General features: G+C 39.9%; 1 protein-coding gene across 7 annotated transcripts in view; it reads left to right on the top strand.

Annotated features, from left to right (window-relative positions):
• The window catches only part of LOC136446303 (diacylglycerol kinase beta-like), a 105,853-nt gene that overhangs the window by 32,381 nt on the left and 48,606 nt on the right, over positions 1 to 24,866 (top strand). For 4 of the 7 annotated variants that reach the window (XM_066444647.1, XM_066444649.1, XM_066444648.1 and 1 more), the window contains 9 exons: positions 627 to 801; positions 10,038 to 10,280; positions 12,460 to 12,639; positions 14,635 to 14,684; positions 16,696 to 16,770; positions 17,402 to 17,521; positions 19,667 to 19,787; positions 20,332 to 20,435; positions 24,561 to 24,680. In XM_066444647.1, the coding sequence (XP_066300744.1) occupies positions 627 to 801; positions 10,038 to 10,280; positions 12,460 to 12,639; positions 14,635 to 14,684; positions 16,696 to 16,770; positions 17,402 to 17,521; positions 19,667 to 19,787; positions 20,332 to 20,435; positions 24,561 to 24,680 (1,188 nt within the window). Of the gene's footprint in view, positions 1 to 626; positions 802 to 10,037; positions 10,281 to 12,459; positions 12,640 to 14,634; positions 14,685 to 16,695; positions 16,771 to 17,401; positions 17,522 to 19,666; positions 19,788 to 20,331; positions 20,436 to 24,560; positions 24,681 to 24,866 lie in introns of those variants that run through there. The other 3 variants (XM_066444651.1, XM_066444652.1, XM_066444653.1) reach the window with 3 other exon arrangements.

Here is a 24,866-nt window from a genome sequence, read left to right as displayed (position 1 = left end):
CATTATAACTTGAAACTTTGGTGACTTCTGACACTTCCTGTCACATGTTTGATGACCGGCCGCTCCTGTCAGGCCCGTCAGGGGTGAGGCAGAAAGCAGTAAAAGGATTATCAAGCTATTTCACACCTGTTTAGTGATTAGTGGACTTCAAAGGAGATGCCGACTTTGCACTATCAGGCTCCTTGGGTCGCCTATTGGACCCTCCCTGCGTAGCCGACTCCCTTGGCATACTATCACCTCTATTTGGCCAGTTTCTACTATTTTTCTAGCGATCCGCAGAGCCTGGTAAAGGCTAGGCATCATATGCAAACTGCATTCTCCCGCGCTTCTATAAAACACTGGTCGTACACTCCTGTCAGACTTGTTTACTTGTAATTTCCCTGTATTTTTGTTGTATTTTTGCTTTTGTTTGCTGATTTATCTGTGTGTTCCCTATAGACATAGCTACATCATACGCCTATGGTTTTCTATTCCGGTCAAAACTCAAATAGTTGCACACAACCATACAGTGCGGCCACCAAGCAGACTGTGCACTTGCACAAACAAACTAGCTTCTGCCACCATCCTTACTTGGTCTGATGGTCGCATAGCCAGCTTTTAAAACATGTCTTGTTTCTTCATTTCAGACTGTAGACTATGAAGGCTTCCAAAGATTCATGGGTATGTACTTGGAGGCAGATACTGGAGAGGACCTGTGCCGACACCTGTTTCAGTCCTTCCAGAAGAAACCACGACAAGCTCAGCTAAATCCACCCAGCAACTGTAGTAGTTTGGAGCGGGCTTTAAAGCGTGATGTTACAGGTGGGTAGAATGAACCCATTCCACATTAGGGACTACGAAATTTACAGGGGGGGGGGGGTCGTCAGAGGGTTGGGTTAAAAAAAATTTGTAGGCCCTCCCCCCAGGTCAAAAAATTTTCCCTAGGTCCACCCCCCAAGCCAAAAAAATTTTTCTAGGCCCTTTCCTAGCAACTCTTGAAAAATATTCAAGACGGCAAGAAAATCACTGCACTGACCCGTTTGGAAGTGTTGTACTTTACAATGGATTTCACCAGCGATCTCTCTCTCGTTTGCTCATGCTACTCAACACAGACACCCATACGCAAAAACTGAATGGCTCATAGCCCATGTCAGAAGTATAAAAATATGCTTAGAGGCTAATCCATCCTTTGTTCATAAATGATACCACTGTGTGATCCTGTATCTAAGTGAAATTACAAAAGTATTTGTACTCGTTTGTGTTATTTGCGCCGTGCTAGCTTGATATAACGCTTTGCAAACTTGTGGGATCTGAGCGGTGTGCCGGAGACTTTGTTAAATAAGTATCTTAGTAAACACATTTGAATTTGCGTTCATAACTTCAGAAATATGGTATCATTATCGGATCATCAAGAATGCTAACCGTCTGAACAACATTTTAACATAATGATTTACCTATTACTAAACAATATAGAGTCCTAGGGTCATCATCTGTTGCTTCTAGAATTTGTCAGGAGACGTTACCCTGGTAAGTTGGTTCCCAGCAACCGGATGTCAATTAATATTCCCCAATATAAAGATGTTGGTTAGCTTCATTGATATCTGGCCTTTCTTTTTAAACTTTGAAAAATGTAAAGTTATGTAGTTACAATTGGAACTTTAAAAAATAGTAATTACCTTCGCCGAGAGGGTTATGCAGAGGGTAGCGTTTGTATGTATGTTTGTAAAGACCAGCATAAATCGAGAAGGCTTGGATGGATTGTCTTGATATTTGGTAGGTGGGTAGGTCTTCATGAGACTAAAAAATGATTAGATTTTGGGTCCCCTAGCGGCTTGTTACGGTACTGCAGCGGAACTTCCTGTTTCGATATCTCGTGTTCTGGACAAGCTATGGAACTGATTTTTGAGTGGTAGATAGTTCTTTGGACAGAGAGTAAGTGGTATACATGTAGGTTTTGGCCCCCTAGCAGCTTTTTTGGTTCAGACTTTGAAAGGGAATAACTCAAGAAGGGCTTGATGGATGGTTATGATTTTTCATCAGTAGATAGCTTGAGTGATGATGTACATGATTAGATACTTATTATTCAAATCAGTATCTAATTTGCATAATTAATGAGGAAAGTTTATACATCCACCAAATTCCACGATAGGACTCTCAAACATGTGACAAATGTAACTTAAGAAGAGAGAAATAGTAATAGATATCAATAATGCAAATGAAGACCTCATTTGCATAATTAATGAGAAAATACTCTAACTCAATATGGGCTTGATGGATGGTAATGATTTTTAGTACGTAGATAGCTTACGTGATGCTTGGTATGATTGGATGATGATTATGCAAATCATATTCTAATTTGCAAAATTAATGAGACAATTTCAAAAGCCCACTGTGTTCCATGATATGACTATTGAGATATGTGACATTTGTTACTGAGGAATGTTGATAGATGATAAATATGCAAATGTAGGCCTAATTTGCATAATTAATGAGAAACTACTATAATTCCATACAGGTAAATGATGGCAATTTCATACTTGTATCATTTGGAAGTTGTGAATGTGAACATTGTTGAATCAAATTATGCTAATAAGGACCTCATTTGCATAATTCATGAGAAATGTTACTTTGTTAGCATAACCTTCTTTGTTAAGCTCATACTTTTGTTTCAGATTGTCTACCCATCTACCTAATCAATGGGTAGATGGAGAGGTTGACATCTTGGGGGTACATTTTGAGCCTTGTTTAACTAAAATAGACAGACTTTTATATCCATAGAAAGGAAAGATTTTGTCTTTGCTTGGAAAAATTACAATTATGAATTCTTGATTAGTCCCTCAATTTACACATCCCTTTCAGATTCTCCCAAATCCAGATAAATCTTTTTATAAACGATATGAAAGGAAAATTTTGGCGTGACGATGGGCCTGAAAGAATAAGCAGGAAAACATTATACAACTCAATTGAAAATGGTGGACTAAATCTCAAATTTTTATATGCTTTTCTCTTACTATTAAATCTTCGTGGATCCCCAAATTGCATTTTAATGAAGACATGTTTACTGCATGGTTATTACCTTCGCCGAGAAGGTTATGCAGAGGGTAGCGTTTGTATGTGTGTGGGTGGGTGTGTAAAGAAGCAGAATAACTCGAGAAGGCCTGGATGGATTGTCTTGATATTTGGTAGGTGGGTAGATCTTGATGAGACAAGGAAATGATTAGATTTTGGGTACCCTAGCAGCTTGTTACGAAACTTCCTGTTTTGATATCTCGTGTTCTGGACATGCTATGGAACTTATTTTTGAGTGGTAGATAGCTCTTTGGACAGAGAGTAAGTGCTATAGGTTTGGGCCCCCTGGCGGCTTTGTTGGAACTGCAGGAGCAGGTTTTGCTTCAGACTTTGAAAGGGAATAACTCAAGAAGGGCATGATGAATGGCCATGATTTTTGGTACATAGATAGCTAATGAGTGATGATGTACATGATTAGATACTTATTATGCAAATCAGTATCTAATTTGCATAATTGATGAGGAAAGTTTGTACATCCGCCAAATTCCAGGATAGGACTCTCAAATATGTGACACATGTAACTGGGGAATAGAGAAATATTATTAGATATCAACTATGCAAATGAAGATCTCATTAGCATAATTAATGAGAAAATACTATAACTCGAGATGGGCTTGATGGATGGTCATGATTTTTGGTATGTATATAGCTTATGTGATGCTTTGTATGATTAGAAAACAATTATGCAAATCAGATTCTAATTTTCATAATTAATGTGGAGATTCTTTAAACTCGCTGTAATCCATGATATGACTATTAAAACATGTGACATTTGTAACTGAGAGAGAGGAATGTTGATAGATAGAAATATGCAAATGAAGACCTAATTTGCATAATTAATGAGACACAACTATTATACAATACTGGTAAATGATGGCAATTTCATACTTGTGGCCTTTGGAAGTTATGTGAATGTCAACATCGTTGAATCAAATTAAGCTTATAGATACCTCATTTGCATAATTGATGATAAATGTGAGCATAACCTTCTTTACTAAGCTCATACTTTGGACAACCTCTGTTATTTGGATGGAGAAGACGATCAACTGGTATGATTTATAATTGATGAGAAACACTCTTAATACGTCAGTCATAAAGGTTAAAATCATTTAAGGTATGAGGTCGTGGAACTCTAGTTAAGAATGCATTTATCAGTGGGTGGTAACCTATTTCCTTTCCTTCAACTCAATTCTGTAGAGCATTTTAGATTAAATTCATTTTTACAAGATATACTCACGGCTTGGTATAGATATAAGTACAAGATCCCTACAGACCCTGCTGAAATCATGCAACAACTGTTATTTATGAATGATAAAATATATTAATTCGGGGTATATTGAATGCAAATAGTTCCATAATGTCTTATGTTGAATTCTGTGCCAAGTATGGCCCAGTTTGTGATCACCTGCATTATATACAGCTGATAGCTGTTGTTCCAAGAAAATGGAAGTCTTATTTGAAGGGTAGCCCCCCCCCCACTTTCTGTTTGTAGACTCGAACAATATGATAGTACTTGGCTTAATCAGACAAAGATTAATACAGATATGTATATTAGATTTTTTTTGACAATCCTTTAAACTAACAGATGTCCCATACAATGTGCAAATCACTAGTCACTAGGGGGCCCAAAATCCAATCATTTGGAGGTCTCATCAAGACCTACCCACATACCAAATATCAAGACAATCCATCCAGGCCTTCTCCAGTTATTCTGCTTCTTTACATACATAGTACACACATACAAATTACAAACGCTACCCAAAACATAATCTTCTTGGTGAAGATAATGATCATGGCTCACAGTACCTCTTTGACACTCCCATCCCCGGGAAACAAGTTTCTACCTCCATGTTACAATGTACCATTGACCCAACTTCTAGATTGTTGCAATATAAACTTATTCATAAAATTCTGCCTACCAAATGTATAGATAGCCCCTTATGCTCACTTTGCCATCTTGAAGAAGAAACATAGTTACACTCATGTCTTCTGGGATTGTATCTGTGTAGTCTCCTTTTGGAATAAAATAAAAATTTGGTATATATAACAATAAAACGGGACAAAATTTACATTTAAACCCTTTCAAATTTAGCCTCGGAAAATTGTCTTGAAAATCTTATACTATTATTGGCCAAAAGATATATCTTTAAAAGCAGAGGCAAAACAAACTTACATTTTCAAACATTTCTTAAGTATGTTTATTTATTCCACCAAGTAGAATATATCATCGCGACAAGGAGGGGAAGACAAGTGAAACACTGTGGGAAATGGGTTACTTTATGTTATACTTTATGATATCTTAATTTGATTTGCTGGATGGTGTTTTATGTACTGTTGTATTATTTTGAATTTATTGAATTAATCAACTTAGCAGACATTTCAATGCTCAAATGTGTTCATTTTACAGTTAAAGATTGAAATTTTCTGCTTGAAGTTTGCACTCAAAACCAAATGTTCATGTGCAGTGCAGTACCAGCTTATGATACAAGGAGGCGCTATTATTCTCAGACTACATATTTGTAGCAAGAGATTCTGGCAGCAGGAACAAGAGGTTTCAGGATTGGAGACAGCCAACTTCAAATTGTTCTTTCAGGGGTCACAACGCAAATTAAACATATACATGCATATTTGCAAGTACAGTCAAACCTGCCCAAGGCGACCACCTGGGGGACCGAGCAAAAACGGTCGCGATGGACAGGTGGTCGCCATGAAGAGGATTCCACTCACAACATGTTTTTAGGTCGAGATGTTCAAATACAGTGTACTACGTAGATGGATGGAAAATTATGTGATTTTAGACAGTATGACCCCCACCAGGTTCAATTCTCATAGACAAAAAGATCCTACAAAAATTCAATTTTCCGTTATCGTTGTAATATTTGTATACCGTTACATCGTGTTCAAATTTCCGTAATAATTTTGACTACAAAACAATGTTTGCCACGATGATCTCGCTGTGCCCTCCCGCACATACGCACATACAATCGAAGTTTTAAGGCCTACGATAAATCCCTAGAAAACACCTGCTGGCCGCAGCCTTTTTTGGGCTCCGACCGCTGGATAAAAGGGGCAAAAGGTTTTCGATCTGACAACTGAAGATGAACACGGAACGGTGTGATTTCGTCGCGCCGCGCCACACTGCCAAGCTCTGTGCGACCGCATCGAAAGGTAAGTCAGTGCACGGCAGAACGCAAAGCGTCCAATAAAATACATAAAGGTTGGTGAGGTTCATGGAAATAAAAAGAAAATAAGAATATTAATCTTAATCAATAACGAGAGTATTTTAAATGTTCATACACAGAAGCGTCGTGTTTTACAAAGGTCAGCGGTACGCCAATCTGGGCCGTGCCAAAACCAAGATGGCGTCGGGACCAAGAAACAACATGTTTCGCCTGATCATTGCCGATGTTTTTGCCCGCCGCGAAGTCATTTTTCGGCGGAATTTAGTAAGATATATCAGACACATTTTGTTGAAAATACAAGAAATGGCTAGTAATTTCTGTAAGATCTGACCTTTTGACGCCATGCACTACGTAATCGTTTTGAAAATTGAGTTTAAACCGAACCGAGCTTGCGGTAAACTATAAGATTACGATGGGCACGCCAACATCGATATTAAAGCATTCACAAACATTTGTATTTACAATGTTTATAGTGGGAACGTTTTATCAAATCACTTCATGCTATTCCATATATTTTTGTCCGTCAAGGTCTAAAAATCATTTCCGCCAAATCCGACAGCAAAATGATCCGATGTCACCACACGCTTGGAAATGAGGCGGCCGCCATGGGCAGGGATTGTGCTCTTTGCGGTCCCAATTCGTGGCGGTCGCGATCGCGTTGGACAGGTGGTCGCCTTGGGCAGGTAGCTTAATGCTTGTGCCTATGGGGAACATTTTCGGGACCGAGAAAAAGCGGTCGCCATGGCCAGGTAGTCGCGTTGAAAAGGTGGTCGCCTAGGCAGGTTTGACTGTAGAATACTATTCACACTGTAACGTTAGTTCACGTAAAACCGGGATTTTTTTGATACGAGTTAATTGAAACCAATGTGGCAGAACATTTAATTTTGTTATTCTGTCAATATCATGGATTACCTTCAACAGCCTCCAGTCTAATTTGGGAATTCCTGTTTAATTTAGGACTACACATTTGTTAGATAAAGATGAGGTTAAGAATACGTAGCAGCCATTGATGACCCCTAGGGATTAGCCAAATTCTACAGAATTCTGGAGAATTTTGTGAATCTGAGCAGCCAGAATTCTGGAGAATGTAGGGTCTGGAGCGACTGCCATTTGCCGCACAGGTGACTTCAATACGACAATTGCCCCATGTGCAGCCATAGGACTGTAGATTTTGAACCACTCCCACCGTGAAGGACCCCTATACTCTTTTTTGTGTGGTGGGTTCTTTAACGTTCCCGAGGTGTGGCTCTCCTCAAACAATCTGTCACATTGGTCAGAAATCAATTGGACGACGAGTCTGCAAGCTTTAAAGTAAATGACATTTTCAGCTGTAAAATGATATAATTATGTGTCTTGGCTGGGACTGTTCTTGGAACAGTTGGGTCCCTGTCCTTTATTGAGCTAAGGTCCTAATTCTAAGGTCCTAAGTTAACTAAAATGGTGCGCTAAAAATCGGCAAACACGGTACAACTGAGCCGATAAGTGCCTAATAGTATGTTGAGTCACAATACAGCCAATATGTCTAAAATTGTTTTGACTAACATTACAAAAGAAGGTGGTCTCCATTGACAATCACGTTGATAGCGATCGTATTGGAGGTCACGGGCGGGTCACTGGGCATGTTGTCAGCATAAAGAGATGCACGTCTGCCAAAGGCGGCATTGCGCTTATGCAGACAGCATGCTGTACTCAACAAAAAATTGTCTCTACTTGTACACTGTCTTATTACTGTGAATGCATTTAAGTTTGCTGGGATTTGATTTTGTGTTAAGGATGACTAGGTAGCTATAGGTAGGTAGGTGAGGATGACATGGGGTGTTGTCAGCGGATTTAGGTTCGCGGGAGCGCTATATTCACATTCAGATGCAATAATAAAAGACCGGCGTCTTTAGGTACATCTAGTCGCAGCTCTCAGATCTAGTCGGAAACCGCACAGCGACTCGGCAAGGGCTACAGACACGTGGACGGACATAGCCATCGCTTTTGACGGTGCGGTGCTGACGTGATCTTATGTCACATGCTTTTATGGCAGAGCTGAATCTGCGTCCTAGAAACTTCCTATATTCACCTGAAGGATGTATATGTCACAGTAGAGATTGGAATCCAGTAGAGTCCGGAACTCTACTAAGTAGAGATTGGAATTCCAATCTCTACTAGGAGAGTTCTGGATTCTACTAGTAGAGATTGGAATCGGGATCTGAATATTGGGATTCCATTCTCTACCAGGGGAATTCCAGATTCTAAGTAGTAGAGATTGGAATTCTACAAGGACAATCTCCAATATTCGGATTGCATCAAAATATTTTGGAGAATAGACTGAATCATTTCACACCTAAAATTTCAGCATAGGTAAGCCTACATTCACCATAACTATTTTTGGTGAATTACTTCATGTTTTAGATATCTGATAACTTTGACATCAACTTTGGAACTGGCTTGGCAGAGGTGAATAAGCTCTCATATACCGAGTCACTAACGAACTGGAAAAACTCGTTGAGTATTTTGAGTCATAATGGCCGTATGCAAATGTACCTGATTGACATATCAGTGGCATTTATAATATATATACAAATGGCCATTGACTAAGGTTGGACCGGACGGCTATCCCCATGGTTACAACGTGTCTTGACAGAAGGTTTATTAGGTAGTATTACATGTATCTAAAACATAAAGTGATTCACCTAAAATAGTAATGGTGAATTTAGGCTTAACTATATAATGCTAAATGTGTGAAATGACTCAGTCTATTTTCCAAAACATTTTGATGCAATCAGAATTTTTCCTATTAGAATTGGACATTGTCCTGGTAGAATTCCAATCTCTACGTCTAGTACAATCTGGAATTCTCCTAGTAGAGAATAGAATCCCAATATTCAGATCCTGATTCTCCTAGTAGAGATTGGAATTCCAATCTCAACTAGTAGAATCCAGAACTCTACCAGAAGAGATTGGAATTCCAGTCTCTACTAGTAGAGTTCCGGACTCTACTGGATTCCAATCTCTACTGTGACATATACGTGGGTTCGGCTCTGCTATAAGGAGAATGGTCTGCAACTGATCTAAGTCATCTAACCATATCTACCAGCCTGGATAGTACAGTACATTGTACAGTACTTCACTACCATGATGTGCACAGTCTAATTCGTCCAAACATGACTATAGGGGCCTCTCTGGCGCTTACTGATTTCACTCACTGTGTCCTGAGATGTCTTTCCTGAGAATTTGAAATTTACTGTTTTAATACATGAACATTAACGTGGCCATAACAAGAGGTGGAATCTATGGTGTTACTGCACTGTACCTGTACAACGAAGTGTTCGAGCTCCCGCTCGAACCAAACTTGAAAGCTTTCTCCACTCCACCCTATCTTCCATCAGGGACTTGATTTCCTTCACTTCAGTAAGGTTCCTAACATCTATATATGCGTGCTCATAACAAGTTCATACAGCACACAGAGGTTTATAAACTATTCACCTCCTGTATCATGATACAGTGCACTACCGGTCCAGCTGGGCAATTTCGCATTATTGCACCAGCCGGATAATTGCACCAAATACGCTGACTAATTATATAATGGGATGTGCAGTTAAGCGGATTCTACAGAAACTGTACATCCAAGATTCAGGCTTTATTTGGTCCCTGAAAATGCTTGTACATGCTTGTAGTTGTGCTGCACGGAAAGTTGGTAGCATTGTACATGTACTGTAAGTCAGATTACCTTTCCCCTTTTGTGCACATCAGGTCAAGTTGACAGAGAATGGTATAACTCTGGTTTTAGGATTTCTGGTCTTGGTTCTGTTTTGGCAGGTAAGGCAGCTATGGCCACTGCAAACATGGTGTGTGCACCAATCACCAGCCAGGCAGTCGCTCCAGACGAGGGGTGTAGCACAGTCTCCAACCCAGACACAACCAACAGTGAGACTCCCCTGTGTGTCAGCTACTCTTGTGACAGGCTCACGGGCACAGACAGAGGGATGGAGGACACTGTTGGAGTGGAGATGGGCATACCTACAGAGGGGAACTCCACATCTTCGTTACCAGCTGTCTTTTGTAAGATTATCATTCTGTAATCTGTGGAACATATTACATGTACTTTATATAGCTAGTTGTTAGTGACTAGACATACCTTTGCCGAAACAAAGCATTCAAAACATCTAATTTTTTGGTGGCCTTTACTGCCCACGGTTGCAAAATTTTCTTTCAACTATGAAATCTAGAGTTACCCATGACCTCATACCTTCACCAAATCATAGTAACCTTTTCAAGTGACATGTAAATGTTTCCCATTGATTATGCAAATAAGGTCCTCATTTGCATATTAAATTCTCCCAGTTGATCATCTTCTCTGACCAAATAACACAAGTTTTAAAGTATGAAGGCAACTGTAGCATTTCCTCATAAATTATGTAAATAAGGCCCTAATTTGCATGATCTATGTCTAATTGTAATAATGTTCACCTTATTAGCTCTGTTATGCTGCAAGTATGAAATTCACATCCTTTACCACTGTGTAATTATAGTATTTTCTCATTGACTATGCAAATGAGGTCTTTGTTTGCAAACTAAGTTGATTATCTATTGATATTCCTCTCTCTCTCAGTTACATACAATGTAAAGTCCTATCATGGAATGCAGCTGATTTCTAAACTTTTTTTCATTTGCCGCTCAATATAACACGACTTTCCTACATGCTCCCACCTCAGTATGGTGGCTGTTCGTTCGTCCTCCATCTGGGCTGCTGCTCTTGCTCGGGTCCCCCGCGAGAGGCTCATTGCGTCTCTGCTTTGTGGGCTCTCATGTATGGACAACAAATTGGGTCACAATGAGATTATAACAGTATGTTTGATACACGTATAGATTAGAAATATCATCTTAAAATGTTTCACACGTGACTCATAAACTGACAAAAACACACATTGTTTGTCTTTGCATATATTGTGTTAATGAGCCTGCAAGTTACTGTTGCTTGCAGTACGGCCTATCCTCGCTAGGGAACATAAGGTGTGTCCAGGAGCAAGGCTAGCTAAGTTTGTGTGCGTCTGATTTTACCGGGAAAATACTTAAATTTTGAAAGAATTTTCAACGATGTGGAGCATATGATGATGTACTAGTCAGAGTACTTCATAGAATAGCAAAGCCATGTGGTGTTTTCAAGAGGACCTGGTTATGTATGGGGAAAAAAATTGGGGTCTTCGCAAAAGGGGGAGGGGGCGTGTAACGTTGCAGTTCTCTGTACCGGGAACGCGCAAGTTTGTACAGGGTATAATTTTGCAAAACAATCTACCAGTCTTGCACTTCAAACAGTTGTCGGGTTACGCTATAGGGGTCAGAAACGCTATAGGTGTCATTTGTTGTGTTAGCTTTTGAATATATGTTTAAAGCCCTTACTACTTGGCAAATACTAGACTCAAGCAGCCATGCATGCATGCAAGCCTTTTTGAGCTGTCGTGTTCAGTTGCACACAAACACAAACCACTTCATAAAGGTAGGATTATGAAGTAAAGCAAAAAAATATAACCCTGGTTATATACAACACAGTTTTTATTGTTGTGTCCCATGCAAAACTGCATGGAAAATGGGGGGGTGCCATCGAAGAATTGAGCAGGGGGGGAGGGCCATGGAAAATTTTTGTTGAGCCGGAGGGAGGGCCATAGACATTTTTTTTACAGGACCCTCTTTGCACCAGACCTCCCCCCAGGAGATAACTTACAGTCCCTTATCAAACTTGACCTTCATTTTCCCAAGCCCTATCTAACCACCAAATGTCATTTGTATCTGTCCATGACTTCTTGAGTTGTGCTGTTCACACGCACAGAAAGGACACTTAAAACATAACCTACTTGGCGAAGATAATAAGGATTTACATGAGCCCAAACAAAGTCTCTCTCTCTCATATCTTGTCTTAGATCTTGCTTCTGTTTCCTTTGAGACTTGAGTGTGGATTGCTGTTAACCTACTAACAATATGGCTTTCAGCATGTTAGATTAAATGATGATTATTATTATGATAGCATTCCTGATATATCATGCAAATGATGTCCTATATTTGATGCAGCTCAGATTAGCTTTCTAACCCCATGACCGATACCGATACAAATTTGGTGCCAAATGGCTACCTTAGAATGCTGAAGGTTAAACCAAATAATTACTTTAACTATGCAAGTTATTTCAGGTCTTGTGTTAGAATATTTGAATGACCTAAAGACAGTGCACCTGTATCCCCACTACAGCCAGCGAGGCGCCAGTCCCTCAGCAATGCAGCAAGTCTCCACAGAGGTCATCAGCAGGAGAGGGGAGTCTCAAGGAGAGGACTCTCACCCCTGCAGACTCAGATGATGTCGTCTTCCTTAAAGACATTGTCTGCTACTTGTCTCTTCTGGAAGGAGGTCGAGCAGAGGATAAGTTGGAATGTAAGTTCTTCACAGTCACCCTGTCAATAAACCCACCAAAAGTAGCCAGTGTTTCGTCCCCTTACAATGATCGTTTGTACTTGTTTGCTCTGGCTCAGCTAATATGTAATACGAGCTTATTAATAAGAAAAGGATGTTGAATGTTCTCCCAGGAAACTTTATGAAGGTACATCTGAAATATCCAACCCGCAAGACAGTTTCAGCAACTTCTTTCAAATTGTTAATTATGTTGGACTCTCCCTGGCAAAAAAGATCAAGAAGAATGACAGTTCTCCTTCAAAGGAGTATTCTGAGTAAGCGGGTATTTCTTTCCTGATAAATTATACTTTTCAGAATACAAATACACCCGAGTTTGGACTGAATTACCTCAGCGGTCTTTTCGACAATAATCCTTTTCAGATCCATGAAACCCCCCCCCCCCCAATGACCCGCTTCTTCTACTGTGCTGTATACACATGCCCACTACATGTAGCCCAAACACGGAACAGACGACAAAGTCTCTTGGCCTCCTCAGACGAGTTGGACCCAAATGACATCAGGCCAAATGCCTTTGAGCCTAAACATGACTAGGAGAATTAGAGAGTGGCGATGAGAGATGAGCCTGCCGGAGCCTCTGCTGGGACCGCCACACAACCAGAAGCAGCAGGACGCCAGAAACATATGGTGCAGATGGAATTCATGCAAAGCAATGTGCGTGTTGCCATGACCTTCCTGAGCTGACAGATCCTGTGGACCACAACAACCTAGATCGGGGCGGTATGGGCGTCGGAAGCGGCCATGGCCAGTTGAAGTGCATCACTTGTACCTATCAATCTAATAAACATAACCTGTGACATGTGACATCAGTATATTAGTATCTACAGTCAAACCTGCCCAAGGCGACTGCCCGGGGGACCAAGGAAAAGCGGTCGGGTTGGACAGGTGGTTGCCTTGAAGAGATCAATACAGTTAGTATTACATACTATTAGATTAGATGGATGGAACATGATGTGATTTTAGACAGCATAACTACCACCAGGTTCAATTCCCATTGACAGAAAGATGTACAAAATGATATTTTTCGTTATCGTTAATTTTGGTGTGCCGTTACATCGTGTACAAATTTCCGTCTTACTTTTGACTTCAAAACAGTGTCCGCCTCTCTCAATGGAATAGCACCCTCTCGCATTCACACGTTTCATCAAACAGTACACGCACGTATATACACACACATAACATACTGGCCTATAGAAAGAGCCCTAGCAAAACCTGCCAACCACAGCCTTCTTTAATGGGCTCCGACTGCTGGATAAATGGGGCAAAAAGTTTTCAATCTGACAACTGAGTGATGAAAATTGAAAACGTAACATTGTGATTTCGCAGGCCGAGCCCACAACCACATCAAAAGGTAAGAGTACAGAGTTGGCAATCACAAGTAAGCAGTGCCCAATAGAGGTTTGTGAGATTCATGGAAGTAAAAAGAAAATACGAATCTTGAATTTCATCAGTGGGAGTGTTCTAAATGTTTATTTTAAGAAACGTGTTTTAGAAACGCCAGCGGTAACGTTACCAAGATGGCATTGGTCTCCGAACGACATGTCTTGCCGATATGTTTTGCCCTCTGGCGACACAACAAAAAAGATGACAAAGTAGAAGGCCCGATAAAAACGCCTAAGAACACGTCAAAAACCAGCCGAAAACCTTGCTCTGCTTGGAGAGTAATTTTTCAGCGGTATTTAGTGAGATAAGGACAAATTTTTGATAAAAATACAAGAAATGGATAGTGATTTCTGTGAAATCTGACTTTCTATGTAAATGTACCACGTATTCGTCTTGACACACTGAACCAGAAGCATGTGGTATGACTGGTGGGCATATGCAATGCAGAAAAGTGTTTTTATGTTAGTATAATTTAAAAAAATCTTTGTAGTTATCAAGGTCATGGAAATGTTGTTTGTTTGTATGCTTGGTTATTCTTGGCTCTCTTGAGAATATATGACTGTCTCTCCTCCACAGTTATGTTCAGATTGTATGACACAGATGGCAATGGACTGCTGGACAGTTCGGTAAGTTGGACAGAGCACTCCATGCATGGGAGTTGCTTTGATTTTCATGGAAATACATGATTGTGAAGAAGTGATTTAGTGGATATTTGCATTAGAGTACATTTAAGTGTTGGTAGAAGTCATATGATTGTATTCAAGGCACTCAGAGCATTTTATGAGTCTCTAAAGCTGGAAATATTCTAGTTGCTTTATTGATGCATCTTCATGAAATTGACATTTAATGCCACTGTTAACTACATTGTACATTTGTGTGATAATTTCATATTAAAAGTGCTCAAAAGCAGCACAAAAATAAGCTACACAGTGATGTCTATTAGTTTCAAGCACCTAGTGTAATGGACCGATCCCATAGCCCCGCCCACCTCTGTCAAAACGTAGGAATGCAAAATAAAAAGTCATAAACATGTAAATATTTGACGGACATGCAGTCATTTTCTCCAAAGGTCAAACTGCTAATTGTGATGGACAGTCAGGATCAGTCTATTAGCGCTTGGATTTTGCATCAGTTCTCACCACACAATGACATTGCATCTTTGCTCATTGAATATCAATATGTAACGGTATAGTGTTATAATTGAAATTTACAATGCATGAATGACTAGAAATTGGAGTTTTTGGATTCGAGTTTCAAGCCTCATAAAATGTTCTGGGTGCCTGGTCCAGGTTTGTATTTGACCGGTATATAATGAGTGTGCAGTTTGGGCCCCCATTGCTCGCTGATCATGATAGCTGTACATGTATGTATGGACAGATTATTTTTTGTATCTGAAGAGCCTACAAAGTATCAATTGTACTAATGTTTGGTGGGGGAATGTTTGTTGGGCAGTGAAGCCTTTTTTCAGTGCAAGTAGAATCCGCTTAACTGCACCACCCATTTGTCAGCGTTTTTGGTGCAATTATCCGGCTGGTGCAATTATGCGAAATGCCCAGCTGGACCGCACCACCATAGGTGAGGGGGTGTATTGTTAGTCAGAAACACTAGCACAAAGAAAACAGACGAAATTATTCAGTTATCAACTTTATTTATTGACCCTTTGCTGAAAATAAAGAAATGACTACGAACCTGTTTTGATTTTGCATTCTTTCATTTTTTCATGCGCTCTACCGTATTACAACACACGTTATGTTACAGGGGAGGCATTCTGAAACATCGTCATGCCACTCATGCCAGTCATGGGATAACAGTTTCTGTGTTATATTACGTAGAGTGCAGTTGTCGATTTACGTAAATTACGTAACGTTACAGCCATGAAACTAGGAATTAGAACTAAAACTTGGTTACTGATTACGGGTGACCCGCCCGGGACCTCCCATACGATTCCTATCAAGAACGTAACTGTCAATGGAGACCACCTTCTTTTGTTACTCAACAGTTTTAAACATATTGGCGGTATTACGCCTTTACACCGGCTGGTATCGGCTCATTTGTACCGCGTTTTGCCGATTTTAGCGCACCTTTTCAGTTAACTTGTCGAGGATTTTTGAAAAATTGGTGTAGTTATCCGGCATTGGTGACCATGCGCGGTGCAGATATGCGGAGTCACTAACAATGCAGTGAATGGGAACCGTTTTTGGATATTGGGATTTGGTGCAATTAAATGGAAGGTGAGTTTATCCGAGGTGCAATTAAGTGGCTTCGTCTGTATACATCTCCAGCAAAGGTGATGCAGTATATTGGCACGTGATGACCCAGATTTTCAAACAATATTCTCCATTCTCGGGCGATTTTGAAATTTGTTGATTTTTGTCGATCAACAAATGTGCCCAGAGATAGTTGACATTGTGATGGACTGGCTTTTCAGAAATTGTGCTTTATCCTGATTTATCATTAAAAGATTAAGACTTGTATCCAATGATTTATTTTGAACTTGAAATCCTTAATGTCATTTATATGAGATAGCAATAACTGCATTATCTTTGATATACTCCAGATGAAATACCTTTGTTAGGTGTTAAGAAATAATTGTCTTCATCACAATGTTTCTTCATGACAAGTTTGTCTCCTATGTAGGAAATAGAATGCATAATCAGCCAAATGATGCATGTAGCAGAATACCTGGGTTGGGACGTCACAGAACTCAGACCAGTAAGTACAACTTCAGCATGATTTAACCTGCCAAGACTCTTCATGGTTTATTTATCATTTAGGACACTGCTTCCCAGTGGGGCCCTGGAACATATATTACAGACTGAAGAACTTTGTACATGGTACAAAGTATGGCAAGAATTCGTAAACATAACACAAAGTCGAAGTATAGAATAAAGCTTAACATCCTAATTACTAAATACAGTAAGGGCTAGCATACATTTTCGATATAGTGTTATAATCGAGTTGGTTTAATCATTTAGTTTCGGTATTTTTTCTAATGTGAAAGCAGTCGTTTAGATATTTACCTATGATCGCATTGTGTACATAACACGTGAGATCAATACATACATGTAACAAACCATACATCAAATACATACACAAAACTTAACCAGGACTTACCATGACCAGCTTCAACCTGTTAATGGCAGGATAAAATCAGAATTATTTAAGAAAAATGTAAAAATGATGTAGCAGCATAATTGTCTGATAAATACAGTGTACCAATTAAGTCTACACAAAATATGTCATACATTTTGTACATCGCTAGATTTGTTCACCCTCTTGTAGTATTTTGACATAAACTTTGAGCTCGGTAAATTGTTAGAATCATGACTTGTTCTTTGCATAGATCCTTCAGGAGATGATGGTTGAGATTGACTACGATGCTGATGGAACTGTGTCCTTAGAAGAGTGGATCAAGGGTGGTTTGACCACCATACCTCTATTGGTCTTACTTGGGTTAGATACAGTAAGTGTGTTTTCATAGTGTTAATTGTGTGCCAGAGACAGGGAACAGATTATGTGGTTGGTTATGGTACTAGTTGTATGACTGAGCCCCTCTGGTTGTGTGGTTGTGTCTGTGTTTTTTGTTGTTGTTGTATTGCAGAATTGGTAAATCACACCAGGATGAACCCCTACTCTTATCAATAAGTGATCATGAGATGGTAACTTTATAACATGAGGTGTGCCTATGGCCCATACCTACATGTACATGTACACATGTATGTCACCTACGGTTTACTTTTGCCTTTCCCAAGGGTCTACTAGGGATTCAATGTATTGAATCAACTGCCCTAGCCACAAGGACACATGGTGCCAATCATATATGGTTTGGTCCATAGTACTTGTTGTGTGATTGTGTCCATGATTCAAGTTGAGTGGTTGTGTCCATGCATGGTTCAAGTTTTGTGGTTGTCTCCATGATTCATGTTGTATGGTTTGTGTCCACAGTTTATGTTGTGTAGTTGTGTCCATGGTCCTGGTTGTAATATTATTGCACAACAATTGTACAAGGTACAAAGTATGGCATTCACTGGTACATATTAACTAAAGTTCTATTACATGTAGGCTAATCTATCTAATACAAGATGGTGTAGTAGTATGGGATGACAATGGGATTTTACAATCATTGGAGGAGTTTCTAACGTCTAGACATTCTTTGATAGTTGTATGATTTGTATCCATGGTTCTGGATGTGTGCTTGTGTCCATGGTTCATGTTGTGTGGTTGTGTCCATGGTTCATGTTGTGTGGTTGTATCCATGGTTTATGTTTTATGGTTGTGTCCATGGTTCTGATTGTGTGGTTGTGTCCATGGTTCGTGTTTTTTAGTTGTATCCATGGTTCATGTGTGGTTGTATCCATGGTTCATGTTTTATGGTTGTGTCCATGGTTCTGATTGTGTGGCTGTGTCCATGGTTCATGTTGTGTGATTGTATCCATGGTCCATGTTGTGTAGTTGTGTCCATGGTTCATGTTGTGTGGTTGTGTCCATGGTCCATGTTGTGTAGTTGTATCCATGGTTCTGGTTGTTTGTATGTATCCATGGTCCATGTTGTGTAGTTGTGTCCATGGTTCATGTTGTGTGGTTGTGTCCATGGTCCATGTTGTGTAGTTGTATCCATGGTTCTGGTTGTTTGTATGTATCCATGGTTCTGGTTGTGGGGTTGTGTCCATGGTTCTGGTTGTTTGTATGTATCCATGGTTCTGGTTGTGGGGTTGTGTCCATGGTTCATGTTGTGTGGTTGTGTCCATGTTTCATGTTGTGTGGTTGTATCCATGATTCATGTTGTGTGGTTGTATCCATGATTCATGTTTTTTTTAGTTGTGTCCTTGGTTCATGTTGTGAGGCTGTATCCATGGTTCATGCTGTGTGGGTTTGTCCATTGTTATGGTTGTGTAGTTGTATCCATAGTTCTGGATGTGTGGTTGTGTCCATGGTTCATGTTGTGTGGTTGTATCTATGGTCCATGTTGTGTAGTTGTGTCCATGGTTCTGGTTGTGTGGTTGTGTCCATGGTTCTGGTTGTGTGGTTGTGTCCATGGTTCATGGTGTGTGGTTGTGTCCATGGTTCATGTTGTGTGGTTGTATCTATAGTCCATGTTGTGTAGTTGTGTCCATGGTTCTGGTTGTGTGGTTGTGTCCATGGTTCTGGTTGTGTGGTTGTATCCATGGTTCTGGTTGTGTGGTTGTATCCATGGTTTATGTTGTGTGGTTGTGTCCATGGTTCATGTTGTGTGGTTGTATCCATGATTCATGGTGTGTGGTTGTGTCCACGGTTCATGTTCTGTGGTTAATGTCTATGGTTCCTGTTGTGTGGTTGTATCCATTGTCCTGGTTTCAGGTTGTATCCATGATTCTGGTTGAATGTGTGGCTGTGTCCATGGTTCATGTTGTGTGGTTGTATCCATGGTTCTGGTTTTGTCCATGGTTCTGGTTGTGTGGCACATGGTTCATATTGTGTAGTTGTGTCCATGGTTTAGCTTGTGTGGCTGTGTCCATGGTTTATGTTGTGTGGTTGTGCCCATGGTTCGGGTTGTCTGTTTTCTCTTGAAAAAATAATTATTATCATAGTAGTGACATTTACAAATTTTTGCTGGTCTTATCCTCTGTAGAATGTGATCAAAGATGATGGTAACCACATATGGCGACTGAAGCACTTCAACAAGCCAGCTTTCTGCAACCTTTGTCTCAACATGTTGATGGGCCTGGGGAAGCAGGGGCTGTCTTGTACATGTATGTATCTTCTAGTGGTGTCACAGTCATATTTCAGACAGTCTGTGGATTACAGATTCAATTGAAGTATAGTCAGTCACTATATCATCATACATCATTATATTGATGAATGTGACTAATTAAGGGAGGTTGGAGTTCCATACCAGAACTTCAAAGCCACAACAAAACAATGTCAATGTTATCACTGTTACATGTAGCTAGCGTCATGTACAATATGTTCCAATATTTGCTATATGTTCATCATCGCATTTTATTAAAATCAGCAACAGTGACACTGTGCAGTGAGATAAAGCTGGTGAGTGGTGAATAAAGGTAGTAGTACAAAGTTTGGTGTGTAGTACTTGATAATAATTTTTATGGACTTGTTGTATTGGCAAAACATTTTCGTTTGTGTAGCCACAATACCCAGGAGGATGTAGAAGTTTATTTTGTTCCATTCCATTTACAAGACAGTATAGGACGATGTTAGCTTAGCTGAGGAAAGTCTAGTTACATTCCATGATGTTTATCATTAACACTGTGACCTCTTGTTTGTTTTGTTTAGTCTGCAAGTATACTGTGCATGAGCGCTGTGTGCAGCGAGCACCTGGCTCCTGCATCAGTACCTACACCAAGTCCAAGAGATCATCCAATGTCAGTGGCACACCGGTTAGTACATGTGTCTAGCACCTCAGCTGTAGAGAAATTCTGGATTCAACAGGATTCAAACGATTGCTTAATCTTCATTTTCTATGATATAACGGGAGATACCCTAACATTGCACTTTTTTCACGTGCTTGAACTCACGGTGCTCAATCACCGGTTGCCAGAGAGTGGTTAGGTTTTAATGAACATACTTGGATAAGAAATGCATTCATACTGTTCATGAGCCCTTCACGCTCCGCGTTACAAGCGGCAAATGCTGTGAGACGTTTTCGCGAATGCACCTTCTGATTTAGTGCTACTCCAGACAGCATGCCTAACTTAGCACGTTTTTGTCATTTTGCTCTCTTCAAAAGTTTGTGGTGAAGTTAAGAAAACAAAGATAAGGCTTGTGGTCTATTATATTCTAAACTTTCTTTTGACTGGAAAATTGTGACTTTGTGCACTTCTAACATCATGTGAGAAGGGCTATATGTAGCGCATCCCAGCTCATGTTTTCACGGGAAATAGGCTACTACGCACTAAACGCACAGCCCGACATACGTAGTGAATGCTGCCCGACTGACAAAATCATTACGAAAAAACAACACTCCGCCTAACATCCACTACCATAATACTGCCACGTTTACTGCAATTTCTAAAGTGATACTAATTTAGCAAAGGAGCAACTCATCATTTTTTCCTGCTTACATGTCTATGCTATACTAGTAGCTTACCTTTGCCACTTATGCTGTGTATTTTTTTTTCTCTCTTGATCTCCTAAAACCGAATTATCGCTATCGTAAGATAGTGCGGAAATGCACCGAGAACGGGCGTGCGCACGGAAGGGGGTTCCATAATACAATGTACCGCCAGGAAGAAACTCCGCAATTATCTTCCCATATTTCACCATACATCAGCTGTTCTTCCTTTCTTTCGGGGTAGTGCATGCCCTATATACAACAATATCTGGGGATAAAAACAATCACACGAAAACGGATGTTAACTGTTGCGAATTTTGATTTACTGTAGCCCGTCACAACTGCTATCACATAAAATTACGTCTGGCATTCTACTATGGTTCAGTTCACATAATGGCGGCTTCGTTGCTAGTGTAACGGTCATATTAATTGTTGGTCTTATCCAAAAATTAAGATCGTCAAGATTGCAACTAGTCCCGCGTGCCCATCACCACTCGTAATTGATATCTTGAGGGTTAAATTAAAGTTGACACGGCAGGTCTACTATGCCACTGGGCATGAATCAGGAGTAGCTCTCCCATGAGGCCCTGCAGTGGCAATGTTCGATCCAGTTATGGAAGAATCCCAAGTGTGCCATGCAAATAAACTAAGACTTTTTTTTAAATTATTTTTCACAGAACATTTATTGGATCCTGAGTAAATCTTTATTACTAATTTTCGTCTCACATGCAAAAACAAATGGTATCAACGTGGAGTCCTCAGTTGCGGCGGAGGGGTGAAAATTGTTTGAACCGCGATTTGGGACCAAACAATAAAAGGGTTCATAATCCTACTATAAACTGATGTTCCTTGGTGAAAAATTCATCTATAGATGTCATGCATATAGTGTGATGCATATAGATGCAAAACATTTCTCAGTGCTTTGTAGAAATTACACCTGCCCCTTCAAACTATTGGTTTCGCCGAGATTTTCGCGGGAATTTTCCTGTTACGCAATAAGAGGAGGAGCCATTTACTTATTGGCAAATATCTTCGCCATTTCTGTATGCAGTTTCCTTTTCATAGAATGTACCATTAACATGTTAGAGCCTAACAAATCTCTGGACCTGGCTGTGTGCTGAATCGTCCCGCCAATAACACGGCCAGAAAAAATGGCGGGAAAACAGCATCGCCAGACGACAGCCATGTTTACGTTGTTTTTCTTTGGTCGGTTTTCTACTCAACAAACACTTAAAGACCCAATTTTTTAATGTTATATTTCTTATGTGTATGATAGTTGTATGTCTGCTTGGCACAGGTCCTATATTTAGAGGCGTGTGCCGTCTCTACGCAGTAACCGTCTATTCAGAGCTACCATCATTATTGTGAAAATACTATTTTTCGACAAAACAAGAAATGAATATGTACATGTATATCTTGAATGCAGTTGACAGCTATGTGCATGGCCTTGGTTTATTTACCTTCCTTATCAGCATAGTAAGTAGTCACAAACACGCCATACTTATGCATAGTAAGATCAGTAAAAAAATCTGTGCGATGTTAGGGTGCGTGCGATGTTAGGGCGCCCCTCGTTAGGATATAGACACCACATTTGTTCAGTTCAGCAGTTTAGTTGGGGTATTAGGACATGTGTGAATTTTCGGGGCCTCCTGGCCTTGAGCGGATGTATACAGGAGAAAATATCCCCAGACTTTTTTTCATTTTTTTGATATGGGGCTTTGAAATGATTTTTTTTGCCATTTTCAGACCAAAACTGTATATAAAAGTCAAAGTCAAAAGGTCTTTATTAGCATTTGCAGACATTGAATACAAGTCTGAATTACAGCTAATTCACACAAATTAATTTAAAATATTCATAATTTTCAAGTGGAAAGTACTTATTTAAAAATCACAGAGATCAAACATACAATAACAAGTGCTAAGATACGTATTATATAAGTCATTAAAATACAGAAATAATACGAGTGCTTGTAATCTATATGAAGGTATTCAACATTATGAGGTTTAGAGAGATTTGTTATGCAGCAGCGTCGCTTGGTACAGAAAAGATCTTTTAAGTCTCTCAGTTCTACATTTCGGCAGTGAAAGATGGTTGTGGTTACGTAAAGTCCTCCCAGTTTCTTCTTTCCTGTCATTGGTGATCGTGCAGAGGGTGGTCGTTTGCCCGCATCTGCGTGAACAATATTTTGGCCTCCTGTGCTTTTTAATTACAGCCGAACGACACTGAAATTTGCTATGGGGGTACATAGAATAAATGCTCAAAGAACTTCGCATTTTTGGCATTCACCACTTCAAAATACGATTTTGGGGGGGATTTGGGAGAGATAAATTGGCTGTTTTGTGACCATATATGGTGTTGCCATATATGGTCACATCTTTATTCATATGGCCAGGTAGACTAATTTGGTCAGCCAATGAGAGAGCACATTCCAAATCACCCATGCATTTTCAAAACTGGAGCTGATTGGTTCCAGTCAATCCAATTAGGAGCACTAACTCTTACATGTGCAGGGCAGGATGTGGTTAAAACAACTTCACTGCCCCCTGACTCCTGTCCTTGTGTTGTAAATACTGAGTCATACTGAAGTTATGATGAATTGAGAAGGTTCAAAATTTACGCCTGTATTAAAAAAAACTTTCCTTGCAGTATTTCTATCATAAATGTAATTAAGGGTTAATCACCCGGCCCGAGATGTATATGGACCTGTCATAACACCTGGCCATTCGCTCACTCGGTGGTTTTATGAGGTGGTTATAGCACATGGCCAGGCGTTGTGACACCATATACACTGAGGAAGAGGCAGGTCATTAACGTTATTATCATATAGCCTATCCAAACCCATATAAGACTTAGAGTAGACAATTCCTGTATGACGCATAATACTCTAACTTATACTATCAAGAATGCATTTCAGAATTTACATTTGTCCTATTTGAACAGAAGATGATAGATTTCATTTTGAAAGCCAACATTTCCACAGATAATGTTTAATAACTGGCTATGTGATAATGGCTATATTCCTCTCTGTATATATATATATATATATATATATATATAGCAATGGCTTGTATACTTGTTTTCGTTAACACCAAGAGTACACAAAGCCTCATCTCCCTACAAGTGGTTGTGTATCTTTTGTAAGCAAAATTTTGGAATTGTGGTATCACTGGACACAGGTATGTGTTAGTGTTACAGTACGAAATACGCATCAGAAATTTGTAGTGTGTCCAGCAGAAATTTGTGAAACTTTTGTACAACTTGAGTTGGTTCGGATCCGAAGAACTGTCCGCTGCATAATGCAACATTTTCTGGACTACCACATTGTGGAAATTCTTCTGCAGAAGAAATCTTTGGCAAGGTTGTAGTTGTTTACATTCAGAAATTTGCATGATACTTGCTTGTTGTTCAATTTACTGTTTCTGATGTGTATGCTCACTCTCTATATTTCAGCAGACAATGAACCACTTCTGGGTAGAAGGCAACTGCCCCACCAAATGTGATCGCTGCAGGAAGACAATCAAATGTTATAACGGACTGACAGGGCTCCATTGTGTGTGGTGCCAGATGACTGTGAGTAGCACTATACTGGTGGTTATTTGTCTGTGTTAGTGTAATAATTGAAACACTAGGAGCAAGTAGAAACAGACTCCTGGCTCCCGGGGATGGAACCCGGGCCTGCCAGTCCACAGGTCGCACACCTTAACCACCAAGCTCAAAGGTCTAGACCCGTTTAATAGAATGGTCAGTTGGAGGCGC

This window comes from Branchiostoma lanceolatum, chromosome 12 (genome assembly GCF_035083965.1).
Source record: "Branchiostoma lanceolatum isolate klBraLanc5 chromosome 12, klBraLanc5.hap2, whole genome shotgun sequence".
NCBI classification, from domain to species: Eukaryota; Metazoa; Chordata; class Leptocardii; order Amphioxiformes; family Branchiostomatidae; genus Branchiostoma; species Branchiostoma lanceolatum.
The sequence above is the reverse complement of the archived record's forward strand: the minus strand, read 5'-3'. Positions and strand labels throughout refer to the sequence as shown.